Source organism: Enoplosus armatus, chromosome 13, assembly GCF_043641665.1.
Source record: "Enoplosus armatus isolate fEnoArm2 chromosome 13, fEnoArm2.hap1, whole genome shotgun sequence".
Taxonomy (NCBI): Eukaryota; Metazoa; Chordata; class Actinopteri; order Centrarchiformes; family Enoplosidae; genus Enoplosus; species Enoplosus armatus.
The window spans coordinates 849,379-867,500 of NC_092192.1; the positions used below are offsets into that span (position 1 = coordinate 849,379).

At 42.7% G+C, this 18,122-nt stretch overlaps 2 protein-coding genes across 2 annotated transcripts in view; both read left to right on the forward strand.

The window, feature by feature from the left end:
- Nucleotides 1–283: 283 nt before the first annotated feature.
- LOC139295403 (odorant receptor 131-2-like) lies at nt 284–1,306 on the forward strand. Its single transcript, XM_070917596.1, has one exon. It carries the CDS (start codon nt 284–286, stop codon nt 1,304–1,306), a length of 1,023 nt encoding a protein of 340 aa, XP_070773697.1.
- A 2,900-nt stretch (nt 1,307–4,206) lies between these two features.
- Nucleotides 4,207–18,122, forward strand: part of nup98 (nucleoporin 98 and 96 precursor) — a 23,645-nt gene continuing 9,729 nt past the window's right edge. Inside the window, exons 1-21 of the mRNA XM_070916800.1 lie at nt 4,207–4,343; nt 5,659–5,768; nt 6,690–6,785; nt 7,108–7,293; nt 7,730–7,869; nt 8,230–8,337; nt 9,071–9,254; nt 9,413–9,579; nt 10,146–10,286; nt 11,043–11,175; nt 11,268–11,360; nt 12,432–12,575; nt 12,930–13,063; nt 13,234–13,421; nt 13,602–13,718; nt 14,192–14,381; nt 14,729–14,828; nt 15,146–15,259; nt 15,500–15,638; nt 15,810–15,987; nt 16,365–16,526. Coding sequence (XP_070772901.1) covers nt 5,690–5,768; nt 6,690–6,785; nt 7,108–7,293; nt 7,730–7,869; nt 8,230–8,337; nt 9,071–9,254; nt 9,413–9,579; nt 10,146–10,286; nt 11,043–11,175; nt 11,268–11,360; nt 12,432–12,575; nt 12,930–13,063; nt 13,234–13,421; nt 13,602–13,718; nt 14,192–14,381; nt 14,729–14,828; nt 15,146–15,259; nt 15,500–15,638; nt 15,810–15,987; nt 16,365–16,526 — 2,793 coding nt within the window. The 5' untranslated portion in view covers nt 4,207–4,343; nt 5,659–5,689. The remainder of the gene's footprint in view (nt 4,344–5,658; nt 5,769–6,689; nt 6,786–7,107; nt 7,294–7,729; nt 7,870–8,229; nt 8,338–9,070; nt 9,255–9,412; nt 9,580–10,145; nt 10,287–11,042; nt 11,176–11,267; nt 11,361–12,431; nt 12,576–12,929; nt 13,064–13,233; nt 13,422–13,601; nt 13,719–14,191; nt 14,382–14,728; nt 14,829–15,145; nt 15,260–15,499; nt 15,639–15,809; nt 15,988–16,364; nt 16,527–18,122) is intronic.

Below are 18,122 nucleotides of genomic sequence, written 5' to 3' on the forward strand. Positions count from 1 at the left end.
TTCCTCAATGATGATGGTGTCACGTGAACTTGGTGTGAGGACAGAGATCATAAACAATATGTGAGGTATGGGAAACCTTGCAGAACAGTTCTGCCCACACAGTAACAAGCTTTGCATCTAACCTGCTAACTTTCTACACATAAAAAATGTTTGTGGATGATTTGTGGGTTTTGCTTTAAAGAGTACTGTTCACCGTTTTAGGAATACAAACTGACAGGGTTCATTGTGCTTTTATTCAATTACAACGACAAGAAATGTGTCATGTCTTAACTGTTGCTCTAAGATGTCATATGCAAATCAGTCTCAGTCCAATGTCAGTGCTGAAAAGCAGTATCAGGGGTTACTGGAGAGAGTGATGTTTTCCACTCTGACTACAGTACCATGCTGTGTGTTTCTCTTCATTAATGGGACCTTGTTATTCACCTTGAGGAGTAAACCAGTGTTTCGTGAGACCTCACGTTACATTCTTCTGTATAACCTCCTTTTTGCAGACACTGTTCAGATGGCACTGAGTCAGTTACTGTACATACTGGCTGCTTGTAGAATAAGACTGACGTATCCTGTATGTGGTGTTCTTGCCATGCTCGCTAATCTCACAAGTGTGATCTCTCCTCTCACACTGGTGGTGATGTGTCTGGAGAGATATGTAGCTGTGTGCTACCCACTGAGGCACGCTACCATCATCACCATCAGAAACACAGGGGTGGCTATTTGTTTGGTTTGGGCCTTCAGTTCACTAAATATCCTCACTCGGGTTCTGTTGCTGTTATGGTTCCCATTTGAAGACCTGGAGAGCCTGCAGATGAAAGACTTTTGCTCTGACATAGCCATCTTTCTTGGCCCAATGTCTGATGATTATGACAAAGCCTTCACTTGTTTTGTGTTTGTATCAGCTGGTGTGGCAGTCGTTTCTTCTTATATCGGTGTGATGGTAGCAGCCAGGTCGGCCTCCACAGACAAAGCTTCAGCCCGTAAAGCTCGTAACACGCTGCTGCTGCATCTGGTGCAGCTGGGCCTCACTCTCGCTTCAACTATACAGGACCCCTTGGTTATTGCCATCTCAAAAATCCTTGACAGAATAGCAATTGTTCGCATCCAGAATATTCTTTATGTGTGTATTATCCTTTTTCCCAGATGTCTGAGTGCTCTCATCTATGGCCTCAGAGACCAGACCATCAGACCCGTCCTCATGTATGTGTGCTGTCGACTGAAGCGCTCAGTCGTCCCAGCCAAGGCTGAGAAGTCAAACTCTGTCAGGTTTTCGGGGAGGCCTTCATTAGTCATCATATCTGACTGTAGGGATTGAGTAAGAAAGAAACAAAAGACACAGTTTCATCATTTTGAGAACTTTTGTTAAAACAATAAATGTCAGTATTGCTTGAAATCCACTGAGGCTGCATTCATCTCTCTGGATATATATATATATATATATTTCACAGTGTGTGGGAATCAAATTTTAATAATTCAATATGTAGAGATATAAAAATAGAGTCATAAAAAATGTAAACTGTTTAAGCAACAAACAGATTTAGGTTTCAGTTTACATTAAATACAATTTTTGAGCATTCGTAATTGTGAAACATAACACAAAACTCTCTAGAACTTATTTTTATTGTGGTCAAGCTGTCAGGGTGAACGCATCACTTTACAGCCTTAGAACCGGCACAGAGCTGAAACATCTCACACTGGTGGACTTCAGACTTACATAGATCGGATATATTGATCGATACAGGGCGTGGACACAATACGATGAACACCTGTGCAAAATAAAGCTTTCCAAAAAAAATCTCTGAAGTAAACATTTTGTGAAGCTTCGTAAATTTAGCTGAGACTGTGTCAGAGGCATGATAAACTAAAAAATAGGTTTTCCATTTTTTTGGGCATCAGAAAAGAAAAATAACTGTGTGTTTTGCTGTTTTCATACAGAAGTAAAAAGAAATTAAATAGAAAAGGCCTAATTTCTGTTTTTGAGATTTCTGACTTTTCTTCACTGCATGCACCTCACGGGGGACATTTTACTGATTTCTGAGGAAATGCAGTGTTCATGGCAGATATGAACCTTTACTGTCCAGTTCATCAGCGCTTGCAGACGGCCTGTCGCCTGCATAGTAATTACATAGGCATTATTAGAGCAGAAATATCCCGAGGTACATGCTGTTCTGACACTGAGATAACCTCAGCTTCATGTTAAAACACTTACACATCACCAGTGATGGGCTGTATTATTATTACAGTAGGACCTTGCTTAATACGTCTGAGTAGAGATAAAAGAAGAAGAAGAAGCTGGACACGATATCAGTCTCAATGTGTTGTGTTTAGTAAAACCATTAAATATTCCTTTCTCCTCTTATGATGGAATATGCAGAAAAACATCAAAAGTCTGGAGGGACTGTTGCCTTGTTTTTTATATGCGTATACTCAGGTATCCCTTCAGGTTTGAGAGGCTGTCATGTTTGTCTGATGTTTCAGTTTGGCTGATTGTTGACTCCTGTAAGGTGAATTATTATTCCAACACAGTGGATTCAGTTCAAAAAGGAGCTGGCTAAACAAGTTGTACCAGTCACTTCTTTCACCACATACATGATACATCTACAGCCAACAACCAACAAAAGCTTCAGCCCGTAAGGCTGGCTGCTACCATCACACTGACATAACTGTAGCTGGGCATTTTCACAAGAAAAACCTTTAAAAGGTTCTGCCAAACTTCCATCAACATTAAACGTCACATCAACGTTTTCCTTTCCCATTTATATAGCACATTTCAAATACAGAGGCAACTCGAAGTGCTTTACATAGGCAGACGAGGAAAAGCATTAGAAAACATGTTTTGTATGTTTTTATCCTGTTTCTTACAAAACACCCCTATAACTCTTCTGACATGTTCAGGGCAGAGTGGCCTTTGACTTTTCAATACATGTGTGCTCCACTGTACTTACTCTCTGCCCATTAGTGCCCATTTCTTATGATTAAACTTATCACACATCTAAGTTATGCATTGATTATAGAAATAACACCATTTCCTTCAACAATAGATATGAAAAATAGAGTACGCACATTTTCTACTTCAGTTCTCAAAGAAAATCTTTTGTTTGTAGACACTTTTATAATTGACCTCATGTATGATTTATCAATATTTATCAATTTATCAACAGCCTGGTACACCGGTGCCTTATCTAACATCATGTTCACTGTGTGCTCATTATATCTTTCATATTCTCATTCACCATTATATTTCAGCATATTACTAGATTTATAAAAATAAATGTTTCATCACTGTTCAATCATCTTAAGCATCTTAATGCATAACAACAGAATCTGAAACTCTGTTTGTGGTGTGCCCCAAGGTTTGGCCCTGGGTCCACTTCTGTTTGCTTTGTATATGCTTCTCCTTGGACAGATAATAATAAATAAATAAATAATAAATAATAAAAGTCCACTATCAGCTCCTTAGTCTTGCTGACGTTCAGGAGTAGGTTGTCCTGACACCAGTTTGTCAGGTCCTCTTCTTCTTTCAGGCCTTTTTATTGTTATCTGTGGTCCTGTGCATGATTACTCTGCTGGAGTTTGGGGCCTTAGAAATACCTCTGTGTGAGTCAGTGTAAAACAGTGCTATAAGATATTTCTAGGGTGTGCAAAAATTAGCTATAGGGGTGATGAGAAAACATCTGGAATGGTTTTCAATTAACAGGTGTGTCAAACGTCTTGTCTTATGCGTTTGAGACTATTAGTTGTGTGGCGCTGGTAACCAGTAAATAGCCCTATTTGACTACTGCTGTAATCCATATTATGGCAAGAACTACTTTGAAAGTCACTTAAGTAAAGAGAAACAACAGTCCATCATTACTTTACTTTACTAAGAGTCAGTCAGTCCGGAAAATTTCTTTGAATGTATGTAAGTGCAGTTGCAAAAGCCATCAACCGCTATGATGAAACTGGTTCTCATGAGGACCAAAAATGCTTCACAGAGTTCGAGCTCGAGAGATTCTTGAACATTGTGGACATATCTGGAGAAGATCTAGATGTTACACAGAGGGAAGGACTTGCACTGACTCTGGGCACTGTAAACAGATTGCACTGTGAAGCTGTTACAATCCAGTAGGTGGCGGAAAGCAAGAATGCACCATGGCTCTGGAACGCACCACTCGTCATGACGTATGACGTTTGAAATTGCGTAGTGACGGTTGCTGGTCGACAGTTTTCCCTCCTCGTTGACAAAGGTATCCGGCTCTGCCGATGTTTAGCTAAAGGTACTTTTACCTTTGAACATATTGGACTCCGTTACTTTAACATTGTAGGAGGGCGGCCGATAAAGAAACCGAACATCCACTGCAACGTTGATAAAGGTAAATGTTTGTGGAAGTAACAGTTGTTCTTTGTCTTGCTTTTGTTTTGCTAACGTTTACGTAGCAACGCTAAGTAGTTAGCGGGAGAGCTAGCTAGCTAACATTAGCTTGACGCACGTAACTTCTAACTAGCAACTGTCCGTATCACGGTAATTGTCCAGCAGTAGTATGCGTTTATATAGATTTAAACGCTTATCATGCTTCGAAAGGACTAGTTAACTTGTTGATAGCTTTGCTTGTGCGGTTAACTCATAGAACTAACATGTTGTTAGCTGACGCGGAAAATTATGCTATGGGCATGTAAATGTTAGCTGTCGCTACGTGGGTTGATTTGCGGTTAATAACTGGTTTTGTCTGGCTCTGACTCGCTAACTGACCGGCTTGTTTTCCAGCTAGGTGTAATTCAGCCAACTAGTAGGGGCTGACAGTAATGTTGTGTTCTGTTTTAACGGTATTAACTAATGGCACATCCCGGGTAGCTGCACGTGGAGCTGGAAGTCGGACCCCCGAGTGAGGTCCGGCTAGTGTTGTCTTCTGCAGTAACGTTACTTTGTGCTCCCAGAGTTCAGGCCAGGGGGTCACTTCATTTCGAAGCATTGTTGTGCTGAAGTTTCACCTGTCAGATTTCTGCCTGATTCAGTCACTAAAATACAGCTGCACCTTTCACACTTAGTCTAAAGTTGGCCTACAACTAGAGCAGCAGTCAGATATGTTTGACAGCGCAATAGATCTGCTCTAAGAAAATAAAGTCTGTGAATACTTCTGTGTCCTGTAGTGTTTTGTGCAGTATCTGTGGAGAGGAGGACCTGTTGTGACAGGAAGATTTAGACAGCTTCTCTATTTTCAGCCCACAGAAAGACTTCAGAGGTCCAGCTGAGAAATGTCCCTGAAATAGAGAGAAAGTAATTCTTCTTGAATTTAGTAGATGGGAGCAGGAAGTGTTTACCCTTTGGTCAATACCTGGTGACACCTACATCTTAAAGACTAGAGAAACTTTGAGTTTTTGTTTCCCCCAACTTAATGTAAATGTAATCATCATTGGCTTTTTCAGTCATACCATTTGTTGCTTCAAAGCAGTAAGTGTGTTTAAACTGTTTAGTTTGACTTCTGTCAAAAATGTTAAATGTGTAAGGAAAAACCCTAAACTTATTTTGTCTTCCATGATGGGCTTTATAACAAAACTGTTTGTGATTAATGATTAATAATGACCTTTCACTGATATTTTCTAACAGTTTTGGAATGCTGCTGCTGAATATGAAGAGTGCAGCTATTTAAACAGTTTATGAAGTAGATATTTTTGTTTGTCTCCATACAGAAGACATATGCGGTCCTTCTAGCAGGGCAAGATGTTCAACAAGTCATTTGGTACTCCCTTCGGTGGAGGGACAGGGGGCTTTGGCACCTCATCGACCTTTGGACAGCAAAGTAAGTGGTTTTATCATTTATTTATTCAAACCTAAAACAGTGTCGGGCCAAGTTGATTCTTACAGGTGAACTTAAAAACAACATTTCTTCTTGTCTGTCCGTCAGTTACATTCTCTGACTCCTGGACATAAAGGTTATAGTGAAGCAAACTGACTAAATTTCTACAGTAATGGCAGGACAGTAAATAGGCTGAAGTGATCATTGCTAATAGAGTTGTTTTTACTGTGTTACCGTATTGAAAAGCAGAGAATAGTAAGTTAATGTTAAAGTCATGACAATAAGCCTGGAGATTTTCAACTGACTTATTCCCTTACTCACCTAAATGTACTAATTTTGTATCTTTCACTCAACGAATTATCTGATCTGATCTAATTTAAGTTTTTCCTCCAGGAAAGTGTTTAGCAAAGGTAGCAAGCCACCCAGATCCTGATGCATCTCACCTCAATTTAGTTGAGAGAGTAGATGACAGTCAAAACAGAAGCCATACTCATTAAACATTTGGTATTTGCTGTGTGAAATGGCAAATTTCACATATGTTGAGGTTAATATTTTTTCACTTCATACAGTGAAACCCTGAGTTTAACAGAATACATACAACAACCAAAGACATCTGACCAGGAGTACGATCTAGTAATCCCACAACTGTCTGTCCCTATGATGTAGATTTCTGGTTTTACCATTCAGCCCTAATAAACGACTGATGAGGTAGATGATAAGATGAACGAACTAAACACCTTGATTATCTTAATCTGTGTTAGTGAAATGCAGCCTGAGAAAGTTTCTAGGTTTTTATTTCAACTGTGTGAGTGTCTGCACGATGTCGTTATGTTTGACACTGGACTGGTATAATGACAGCAGGTGATTTTAAAACATCAGTTTGTGTCACATCGTCCTCTCCTCACATGAACTCTGTAACTGCAGATGCAGGTTTTGGGACGGCAGGAGGCTTTGGGACGTCTGCGTTTGGGACCACCAGCAACGCTGGAGGACTTTTTGGTCCCACACAGAATAAACCTGGTTTGTCAGCTCTTGTCTTATTTGCTCTTGATAGAAAAAAGCAGTCGGACGTTTGTATTGTTTGGCTGTTCAGTGTCTCTGTCCTGCACAGGTGAGCCCAAATGCTGAGACCACATCTGCCTGTTAATTGTCAGAATCTAGTCTACAATGAGGTTTTAGATTTTTCAAAGCTTCTGTTCTTTATTCAACAACAATTTGTTACTTGAAAGACCGGTCAATTAAATCCATGTACAACAATGTACAGCGATATAGAAAAGAAGGTCGCTTTTAAAGATGTAGAATAAATATGTTGCACTAATCTGTCCCTCTTTCTTTCCTTCAGGTGGTCTGTTTGGGTCTAGTACATTCAGCCAGCCGGCAACTTCCTCCACCAGCACCGGCTTCGGTTTTGGTGCAGCGAGCGGCACGACGACCAGCCTGTTTGGCAGCACTGGAACAGGCACCACCGGCGGACTCTTCTCCCAGCAGAACAATGCTTTTGGTGCCAACAAACCCACATCTTTTGGAAGTGAGAACCCTCCTTACTTCACGGTTTTTGGTGTACAGTTCACATCTTTATGGGTGTTCTTATTCTATTATAGAATAGATCAGTAATGAAAACCTTTAACAGCTGACTGTTTATTAAGGAGATGATAAGTTAGAGTTAACACTTTTTTTCTGAATTCAGAAGGCCCATATTAATAGCCACTAACAGAGGGGAAGATACCAAAAAGAAGTATCAAGTATATAAAGCAAAGTAGTACACATTTAAAAGGGATGAAATAATACCACAAAATTCAGAATCCTCATGCTTCTAATAAAAGTGTTTACTTACAAAAAAGATGTTAAATAACAGTAACCCAGTGCTCCAGTTCAATTTCCAAACTGCTCCAGTTGTCACTTTTGTTTATCTAATGAAACGTCTGAACGGCCTGAAGAAGTCTCCCTCCCACCGTGTCCTCCAGGCTTTGGGACGAGCACCAGCAGTGGCGGGCTGTTTGGGGCGACCAACACCACCTCCAACCCATTTGGTGGAACAGCCTCCCTGTTTGGAGGCTCGGGGTTCTCCGCCGCACAGCAGCCAGGAACAACCGTAAAATTCAACGTGAGTGCTTCAGGTCCAGCGAATGTGGACACACCACAGGATGCAGAAGCTCACTTCCTGTTGTAAAGGGAGGTGCAGTCTGTAGCTGCCTAATTCATACGACAAACTGACAAATATGACAGAAACACTTCAGAAAACAACAAATACTAAGTTTAATTGGCGGTTGCAGTTTGACGTCTGACAGTATAATGTATCATTTTCTGTTAGTATGTCGATGCTCTGGTGTACTCACTGCAAAAAACACAGTACTGTAGAGATTAGTATAAAGTACACCCTGTATTCAACGAGTATGTAGTATTTAGTTTAACACTCGAGCATGTTTTTACATTTTACTCATGCTTTTCTTTTTTCTCCCTTCAGCCTCCAACAGGAAGTGACACAATGGTGAAAGCAGGCGTCACCACGAGCATCAACACCAAGCACCAGTGCATCACTGCCATGAAGGAGTACGAGAACAAATCCCTGGAGGTGAGTTTGTTTTGTTTGATGCACAGACCAACATGCCAGCTGCTGCTTTTAGGGATTGATCATCACTGTCAGCTCTGTCAGGACCTGGAAAGCCTTTCGGAAATTGGTGCAGTATCAGATTTTAATTTATTATTGTTAATGGGCTTGACTTAACTGAAACCTGAGCTCTGCAAACTTGTTTGCTTAGTTGCTTTCTTTCTGGAGGCATGAAACACTGTTCATATCAGATAAGGTTAATAATCATGAGATTGGCTAAATGGATTCAAATTTGTGGTTGACATTACCTGCTATGAATCCACAAACCTGCAATCTATGATTTCTTGCATTATAATCAGAAGAAATACATAATTTTATTTTTTAAAAATCAACACATGAAATTGTAAAAGTGGAATTTCAGCCAAGAAATATAAGCAGAGAGCAAGAGATGAGCAGGCAGGCTCTCCGGTCCCGGGTCGGCCCGTTGTTGGCATGTCGCTCAGAATGTAAACGTGAGGATTTAGTGGAGATGAATTCAAGTGAAATAAATTTCACGGAGCTTCTGGAAAACCATTTAGTTTTTTCCAAAGTTGAAGATTATTGTTGGAGCAGCTGAGAACAGCACAGATCAGTCAGGTTAAAAATGTCCAGCCGTCTGTTGAAACTGGACTAAATTTTGTTGAAAAGTTGTTTCGATTGATCTGATTTTTGTTGCGTTCTCTCTGTTTTTCCATTTCTCTCACGTGTCCCCCTGCAGGAGTTGAGGCTAGAGGACTACCAGGCGGGCAGGAAGGGCCCGACCAACCCGATGGCTGCGGGGACGGGCAGTCTGTTCGGACCGGCCACGGCCACATCCAGCGCCGCCACCGGCCTGTTCGGCTCCTCAGCCCCCAACACCAGCTTCTCCTTCGGACAGAACAAGAGCACCTTTGGACCAGCAAGTAAGTGGAAATGAAACCGAAGCTGGAAGTCATTGTCTCACCACAGTGTTGAAGGTTTAAGTTACCAATGTGTTGTAGAAATCAGTTTACATATCAAAAATAAGAAGCGTTACTTAAAGCTGGTGAAGCGACATGCTGTGCGTTTGGCCTCTCTCTAGCAGCTGCCGGCAGTTTCGGTACGACTACAGGCGGTCTGTTCGGTCAGCAGCCCCCGCAACAAGCCAGCAGCCTCTTCAAGCCGTTCGGTCAGGCCACCACCACACAGAGCGCCGGCTTCTCCTTTGGCAACACCAACACTATGGGACAGGCCAACACCAGCAGCATGGTGATGGTCATTTTCTTTCTCTACGCAGCTTTGGTTGCTTAAGTGTCTTCAAGTCTCAGTCATAGTGTGCATTTATATAAATTCAATGTCAGGCGCTCATGGATGCTCTGTTCATGTCACTGTGCTGTTTGAAATGTAAAGAAAACGTGTAACCAAAGATGAATTACAACTGTATGATTATAAAATCCACAAACGGTCTCAGCTTTGACACAAACACAACCTCGTTGTCAAACTGAGTGTAGCCTTTTCATTTCAGTAAGATTTTCAAAATGGATTTTGTTTATGTGAGAAAATGCGTGAGGGCTAACAAGTACGGAGTATTTAAACCTCAACACTGGACCTGCCCCATAGACATCCAGTAAAAAGCTCAGAGTCCGATTTTCAAGCTGCACACAGAAAAAAGCACTCATGAGTTTGACTCCTCAGGACTTGAAAAAAGATGAATATGTTTCTTTAAATCAAAAATGTGCCGTATTACAGCAGCATGTTGTCACTTCGTAACTGTAAACCTCCTCAGTCTGAGTTTTGAGGATGTTGTGTCACACCGGCCCTCTCTTGTGATTCAGGGTTTGTTTGGGAACACGGCAGCGGCTCAGCCGGCGGGTGGGTTGTTCGGCGCTGCTCAGACGAGCACCGCCACTGGCTTTGGGACGGCCACCGGGCTGTTCGGCCAAACCAACACTGGATTTGGAAACGTCGCCACGCAGGTACAAACCAGAGATGAAGTAGAGGTCCCAATCAGGACAGACACTACGTTACATTGCTGTTGGTATTTTAAATAACTTTCTAACCTTGACTGACCTCACTCTGACCAGAGGGACTTGTTTTCTTACCCGTTCTCACAGGAAAAACACTCAATCTTCAATAAAATAGAGTAGATGGGCTCATAAATAAGCTGTTCCAGGAGCTACAGAAGCAAAGGAACTGAGTTTCCACTGCATGTGAAGATTAGACAAATTAGAGTGAAAAAACATTGGCAGTATTTCAAATGCAAACAAGAACAACAGCACAGTGATCCTGTTGTTCTGCCTTTCCTGACTCTGATGGTTTTGCGAACACTCTGAAGTGTCTCTCCTACAGCGACTATCTGCTGTGTGTTTCATGGTTAAATTAAGTTTTATTTCTCTTTTCTCTTCTTCTTGTCTCTTTCATTAATTGGCAAGCTCTCTTGAGCGCAGCCCTCTCTCTCTCTCTCTGGCTCTTTTTTTAAACTAGTCAGAAGCTGATAACAAAGCCCAACTTCGTTTTTAGTGTTAACAAACATCAATAAGTGTCCTGCCCTCTTTCTAATATTATTACTAGTGAGACCTTCTTACACAGGTTCAACTCCACTACAAAAGCCCTCATAGTACCACCCTGAGCATGCACTGTTTTATTTGATCTTATACATCCACAAATGTGACGAGTCACTGGAAGTGAATGTCATTTGAATGAAACTGTATGCGTCTTGTCTACTACAGCAGAGTTTATTTGGTAATAAGACAGCCGGGTTCGGCACCACCACCACCAGCGCCCCGTCCTTTGGCACTGGCACCGGACTGTTTGGCAACAAGCCCGCCCTCACGCTGGGGACTGGAACCAACACCTCCACCTTCGGTATGTCTGCCAGTGTTCAGAGTGGAGACTCTTCTGTTGTCAATCAGTTTACCATTTGATTGATTTGTTTTTGTTTTTTTTGCTTGGTGCAGGTTTCGGTGCAAACCCTGCTGGAGGGAGTCTGTTTGGAAACAAGCCGGCGACTGGAGGACTGGGGACTGGACTGGGAACCAGCTTCGGAACAGGTACAGGAAGAACCATGATATCAGGAAGGATTAGATGATGATACAGAGCTAAAACCAGGATGTGTATTATAAGGAAAATAATCATTTAAATCATTTATCAAACACAAATACTAAACATTCACTGGTTCCAACTTCTCAATTGTGAATGTTTTCTTACTCTTCTATGATAGTAAACTGAATATCTCTATCTGGGTTTTGGACCTTTTCATTTGAACAGTGTGCTTTTTACCCCCCCACTATTTTCTGACATTTTAATGACTAATTGATAATGAAAGTCGTTAGTTGCAGTCCTACACCACTTTGACAGACTTCTTTAGACTTTTTCTAAAGAAGTTTCCCAATGACCACTGACGGAGGCATGTGGACATAGTTACACATGTAAAACACAGACAATAAAGAAGAAAATGAAAAATAAAGAAAGAAATATATTTCCAAATGAGCAAACAAGCGCACTCTGATAAATATTATATAGTTACACAAAAGAAGTCATTGCTAACAAACTTGGTTAACCCTTTGATGTTCTTAGGATTGAATAATATTTCACATGTAATGTTGTTTTGATGAATCAAATAGTATCGTTTAATGAATCTGTCTCATTCTCAAAGCCAGGCCAAACTAATATATAATGATACTCATCACCTACATCAGTACTGTCATGGGTTAATCCACAGACTCTGGACCTGCAGCTTCATAAGGTGTCAGACAGAAAGTAAAATGAATTTCGCCTCAACAGTGTACTGTCCCATCTGCACAGTCCGTCAGTCTGTCTTCTTTCTCCTCTCGTCTCGTTTATAGAGTCATAAAGCTCGGAGATGAATGCAAGTCAAACTCCTAATCGAGTCTTTCCATTAACTTTGTCTGCAACCGCTCTGTTGCTGCTGACAAGCTGACGTCAAGTTGTTGCCCAACCAACAGTCCAAAATGCAAAAATAATTAATTTACAAAAACAGAAGGGGGTACATCCTCACATTGGTCACTGTCAATCAAGCAGTACCACCTCCAAAACAGTGTTACAGCTGACTAGACAGTCCTCACAAGTGTAGTAAGACGAAGTTGTGTGTGTGTCTTCAGCAGTGGGCACAGGACAGACGTCTCTGTTTGGAAATAACCAGAACAAACTGGGCGCCACACTGGGAACGATGGGAACGTTCGGAACAGCCGGATTCAACAGCGGGACCAGCACTCTGGGCTTCGGAGCTCCGCAGCAACCCGTCGGTGAGCATCTGGAGACAGACGGGACAGGACTGACTGACGGACGGACTGATGGAGTTTATCATGTATCTTGTTCCATGTTTATCAGCATTCAGAACACTGAGGGAGAAGAATGTTTTTACTAAAAACATATGAAAACATCTCCTTCCTGGAGAAGTGTTTTTATTAGCCGCCCCGTGCTGCACCAGCTGGTGGGAATTTAAACTCCAAACAATAAAACCGTCCCTGTTTTCCCATCAAATCGAACGACATTATCTCTTTGTCATCTTGACCGTAGCCGTCAGCGTTTGTGGTATATTTGACCTCTCTCTCCCGGTGGAGGTGGAGCAGTGACGGGAAGTGTTTTTTCTCCTCCAGCACTCACAGATCCCAGTGCAGCGGCTGCTCAGCAGGCCATGCTTCAGCAGCAGCTCAGCGTTCTGGCGTACTCGCCGTACGGAGACTCCCCACTGTTCAGAAACCAGCTGTCGGACCCCAAGAAGAAAGAGGAGGTGAGCGCACAGTTTGGCCTACAATACACCCCCTATAAATCTTGATTAAATAAACATTTCTTAAAAACCAAGGTATTAAACAAAGGTATAAAATACATTCTTTTGCCGATTTTGTGGTCAAAGCACCAAAACATTTTGAGTATCCAATCACAACTTTGGTGTTCTGACAGCGTCTGAAACCAACCAATCCGACGGCCCAGAAGGCTCTGACCACTCCCACCCACTACAAGCTGACCCCTCGACCTGCCACCAGAGTCCGCCCCAAAGCCCTGACGTCATCAGGGGCCTCCAAGTCGCAGCTCTTCGACGGCCTGGATGATGACGAGCCCTCGCTCACCAACGGAGCCTTCGTACCCAGGTACCCATCTGATCACCATGGCAACAGTGTCTGACAGTCGATTGAGTATGAAAGCGCTTTGTGAGACCATCTAACAACATGTTCACCTAGCAGGTGCTTAACTGACAATAAAATCCTACACAACTAACGTACAACACACTGCAAAGTTAGCTGGTTTGTGTGTGTGTCTTCTGTCCACAGGAAGAGCATCAAGAAACTTGTGCTGAAGAACCTGAACAGCAGTCAGTACAGCAGTCCAATCAACAAAGAGACAGACGACCTCGCGTCTCCTTCAGAGTATCCGCAGAACGGACACAGGTCTTAAAACACACACACACACACACACACACAGATCTCAGCTCTCTGATTGGCTGTCAGCTGTCATAAATGTGTTCTGGTCAACAGTTTAACCGCTGCTTTAAATCATTGCTCAGGGTATATTCAACTGCAAGTAACCATAGCAACAGCAGTGACACTTGAGGCTGTGTTAGCCGTTAACTGACTGACCGAAACAAAGTGACTTCAGACACTTTGAAACGTGGAGGACGGTTTACGTGGCCGATGGACGTGGTGGAAGAGACTAATGGACTTTTATTTTGAAGAGAACTTCCTGTGACATTTTGTCGCATTCCTCCATAGGTCAAACTATGTATTTCCTTTCAAATGTAATGATCTCATAATTAATTCATTCAAATCAGTATTTTTGTTAATTGTTTGTTGATTAGTTGGATGATCATTTGGATAATGTTTTAATTACGCAGTGCCCTCCCCTCTTTTCTCCCTGTCTGCAGTCATATGGAGGAGGAGGAGGAGCTGAGGGAGGTGCCGGGCCCCAGCAGCCAGGCAGACGACGACCCGGAGGTCACCCAGTTCTACGTCAACCCCATCGCCAAGCCGATCCCGCAGGGGCGCCTTCAGACCAGCCTGCAGGACACCATCAGCGACCTCAACATGCACAAACCGTCCAGGAACGGACTGGAGGTCAGCTGCCTCAGATCTGTTCTGGACTTTTTGTTTTGGTTCCCAAAAGCACGTAGCCTGTGATGGTTTGATGAGCAGAGGCAGCATTTGTATGTAGGACAGTGAGACAACAATGAGAGCAGTGACATCTATATTAACAGTTTGGAGTCGAGATATTCAAATGTTTAGTCCATACAAAGACACGAGTTTGTATCGTACATTTTTACACACAGCAGGTCATTTGTATTGAGTCAGAAACATGATGATTAACTGATTAACACAGCAGCAAGAGTCCAGAAGGTCCGTCTGAGTTCAGACTGTCTGCACTGTCAGGTTATAACTTCATGTTGCTGTGTGTTTGAACTCAGCTGAGCAGCGAGGATGTGTCGGCATCTCTGGGGGAGGAGTCTCTGCAGGAGGAGAGAGAGGAGGAGCAGCAGGAGTCCCAACAGTCTCCCCACCCAGCAGGTCAGAAACAAACACTGTGTTCAACCCATGTGGGAGCCGTGTGGACACAGAAAAGACCCATAACCCAGAGACTCCCGTAACCTGTAACTCATAAGAACCTGTAAGAAGGGGGGGGTGGGGGGCGAGAGACGATGGCTACGCCTTAAGTTATTATGGGTTCTTACGTTCCTGGAAAAGGCTGTATTAAGATTTCCTTTACTGGAACAAAAACATTAAGAGAACAAAACAGGCAACACAACTTGGTGTCAGAAATGATATTTATCTTAAAAAGACCTTGATTGTCCTTGAGGTGCATCACATCCTGTTTCCTGTTTCAGGCATCGTTCTGAACCGTGTTGGTTATTACACCATCCCCTCTATGGAGGATCTGGCTGAGATGGTGGATGAAAACGGAGAGTGTGTGGTAGAAAACTTCACGGTTGGCAGGAAAGGTAACGCCGCTTTACGCCTTTTTTTATCAGTAGCTGGATTTCACCTTACGATGTGTACACTTTACTGACAGGCACAAACACAGCTCTTTAAAGATCCAGATAAGATCTGGGGGTTCTCCACATGTATGATGATTCTAGAGACTAAGCAGCCTCAGTTAAAGGGGGCTGTCATGCTCCACTATGCCTGCTAATCTCGATTGGACAGACGTCTTACCGCTCTGCTCTGATTGGCCCTCACAGGCTACGGCTCCATCTTCTTCTACGGCGAGGTGAACGTGACGGGACTGAACCTCGACGAGATTGTGCACTTCCGACGCAAAGAGGTCATCGTGTACCCGGACGACAAAAACAAGCCGCAGGAGGGGGAGGGGCTCAATAGGTGAGTGACGGGAGACCAAGTGAAGCCAGGATCTCTAAATGGAAATGTTTTTAATGGTTGGCTGGTCATTGGGTGGTCTGCAGGAAAAAAGGATTTGCCTCAAGCTGCCCGTGTTGGTAATCCAGCTCCTGGTCTAATCAGATCCTGTTGTTTCTCTCTGCGTCGTCGTAGGCGAGCGGAGGTGACTCTGGACGGCGTTTGGCCAAACGACAAAACGGCCTGCGCTCAGATCAGGAGCCCCGAGCGTCTGACTGAGATGAACTACGAGGGTCGGCTGGAGAAAGCCTCACGCAAACAGGGAGCCCGTTTCCTGGAGTACAGACCTGAGACCGGATCCTGGGTATTCGAGGTCAGTTACTGACGCTCACACAGGCTTTGGAAAAATGACCCTCAGTTGATTTACAACTGACAATAACTTAGATTCTTGACTTTGACTGACATGACTGATGAAGCTGAGAACACTGACGGACCATGAGTTGCTTTTAATTATCGGTCGATATCTGCTTATTGGTACCTGTGTGGATGTCGACCCACCTGAGACATGAATAAGGACAGGTGGATGCTGTGAAAAGGAGAATGTGAATACAGACGTTTGAATCAAGATTCAATGATGTCGTTCTTTAACGCACACGGTTTCAAACAACGGTGGCAGCTGCGTTGCCTCGAGCTCTGTGCTGTTTCAGGTGTGTCATGGTGACGTAACTGACTCCTCCCTCTCCCTGTCAGGTGGCCCATTTCTCCAAATATGGCCTCCAGGACTCTGACGAGGAGGAGGACGTACCACCCAAAACCGACCCCAAGAAGCTGAAGACGATGATGTCACTTCCTCCCTCCAGGCTGCAGCAGGCACTTCCCTCCTCCCAGCAGCAGGTGGCGCCACAGGCTCAGGTAGAGCAGCCTGCGCCCATCAACACTCATCATCATCATCCTCACTGACACACCTGAGATGATTAAAGGGACGTTTCACTCAAACCTTTGCTTGTTGCTGTTTGGAGGCAGTGATGGCTCTCTTTCTATCCTTTGTGACAACATTAAGTATCATTGTCGCACATTATGCTAATCCCAGAGCAAGTATCTTGAGTAAGAGGTTTCTATAAAAGCTGTGAACTTACAGAAGGCTGCAGCCTCTGCAGTGTTTGTACCACTGAAGTTTATATGGTCAGTTTGTGGTAGGGAGCTTTTTTACGAGCACCAACACCATAATGATCAGACTTTAACTGATTAGTCAATGAGCGTAGCCTGAAAGGACGAGAAATGTTTAATGTTTTCACGGAGAACTGAAGGTGGAACGTCATCGTGAACCATGGGAGAGCTGTAAATGAGCAGGACTTCCTGATAGTGAATTAGCCGAGGTCAGATTTTCAGATTCATTCATGACAGATGGTCGCGGCCGGACATGAATGTTTTTACAGAAATAGAAATGTGTGTTAGCACAGGTCTGGTTCCAACAGGAGTATGTGAGTCTGTCTTGTAGTTCTGATGTCTTTCAGCCAAAAGCTTGAAATTAAAACGTCAGTGTTTCCAGACTAAACAGATATTGGAGAGACAGAAAACTGAAGGAGCCAGTAGAGACAGAAACAATAGGACTAATTTTAAATCTTCCTCAGGTCAAAAGTAATAAAGTAAATATTAATACTAAATGTTGGGACTCAGCAGAGTGACGAGATTCCTTCCTGTGAGGATTTATGTGGCTCTTTGTTTCAGCGCTGCCTTGAGTTTCATTTCGTGATGGTGCCATTTGTTCTGTTGCAGAGCTGAAATTGTTCTTTGGACACTTATTATCACAAAGTGAATCTTAAATATCGAAGGTGTGGTTTTTATCAAAAGGGTGTAATTTTCTAAAATGTTCTAAAACTAAGAGGGTAGTTATAACTTGTTTATATCTGTTGGCTTTATTTTTCATCTTCAGTAAAATCCAGTGACTCTATTGCTGCTTCACCTGGAGCAGAGGTTTTACCTGTCTCACACACACACACACACACACACACACACACACACACACACACACACGTGTACACGTGCTGGGAAATGGTCTTAACATCGTAGCTTAACGGTAGAAAAGAAATGTCTCAATGCTGAGTCCAGCAAATGAAAAGTCTGTCATTATTCAGACGTTTATGTTGTTTTTCAGTTTGTGTTCTTCAGGAAATTCATACCAAATGTCTGTGCTGGTGTTGTTATATTAGTATATTATAATGAGCTTCTTGTGCAAATATATTTTAAAGTTTGTCATGTTCAACATCAAGTTAACAGTCAAACTTCTTTGGCAGATAAACATTTTAGACAAACCTGCTTTAAGATGTGTGACATAAATTGTACTCCTTCTCATATTATGCAATTAATGAAATAAAAACTAATAAAGTTAATGAAGATGACATTTAATCTTTGGTCTCTTTGTGGTAATAAATAATATTCAAAGCTTTGCTGTGACGTCTGAGTCCAGAGCACTGTTTTCTATTGTTTATGTTTTTCAGTGAGGAGATC

Coding starts and splice junctions, on each gene's coding strand:
- LOC139295403 (XM_070917596.1), top strand. CDS start 284: ATGTCATATGCAAATCAGTCTCAGTCCAATGTCAGTGCTGAAAAGCAG.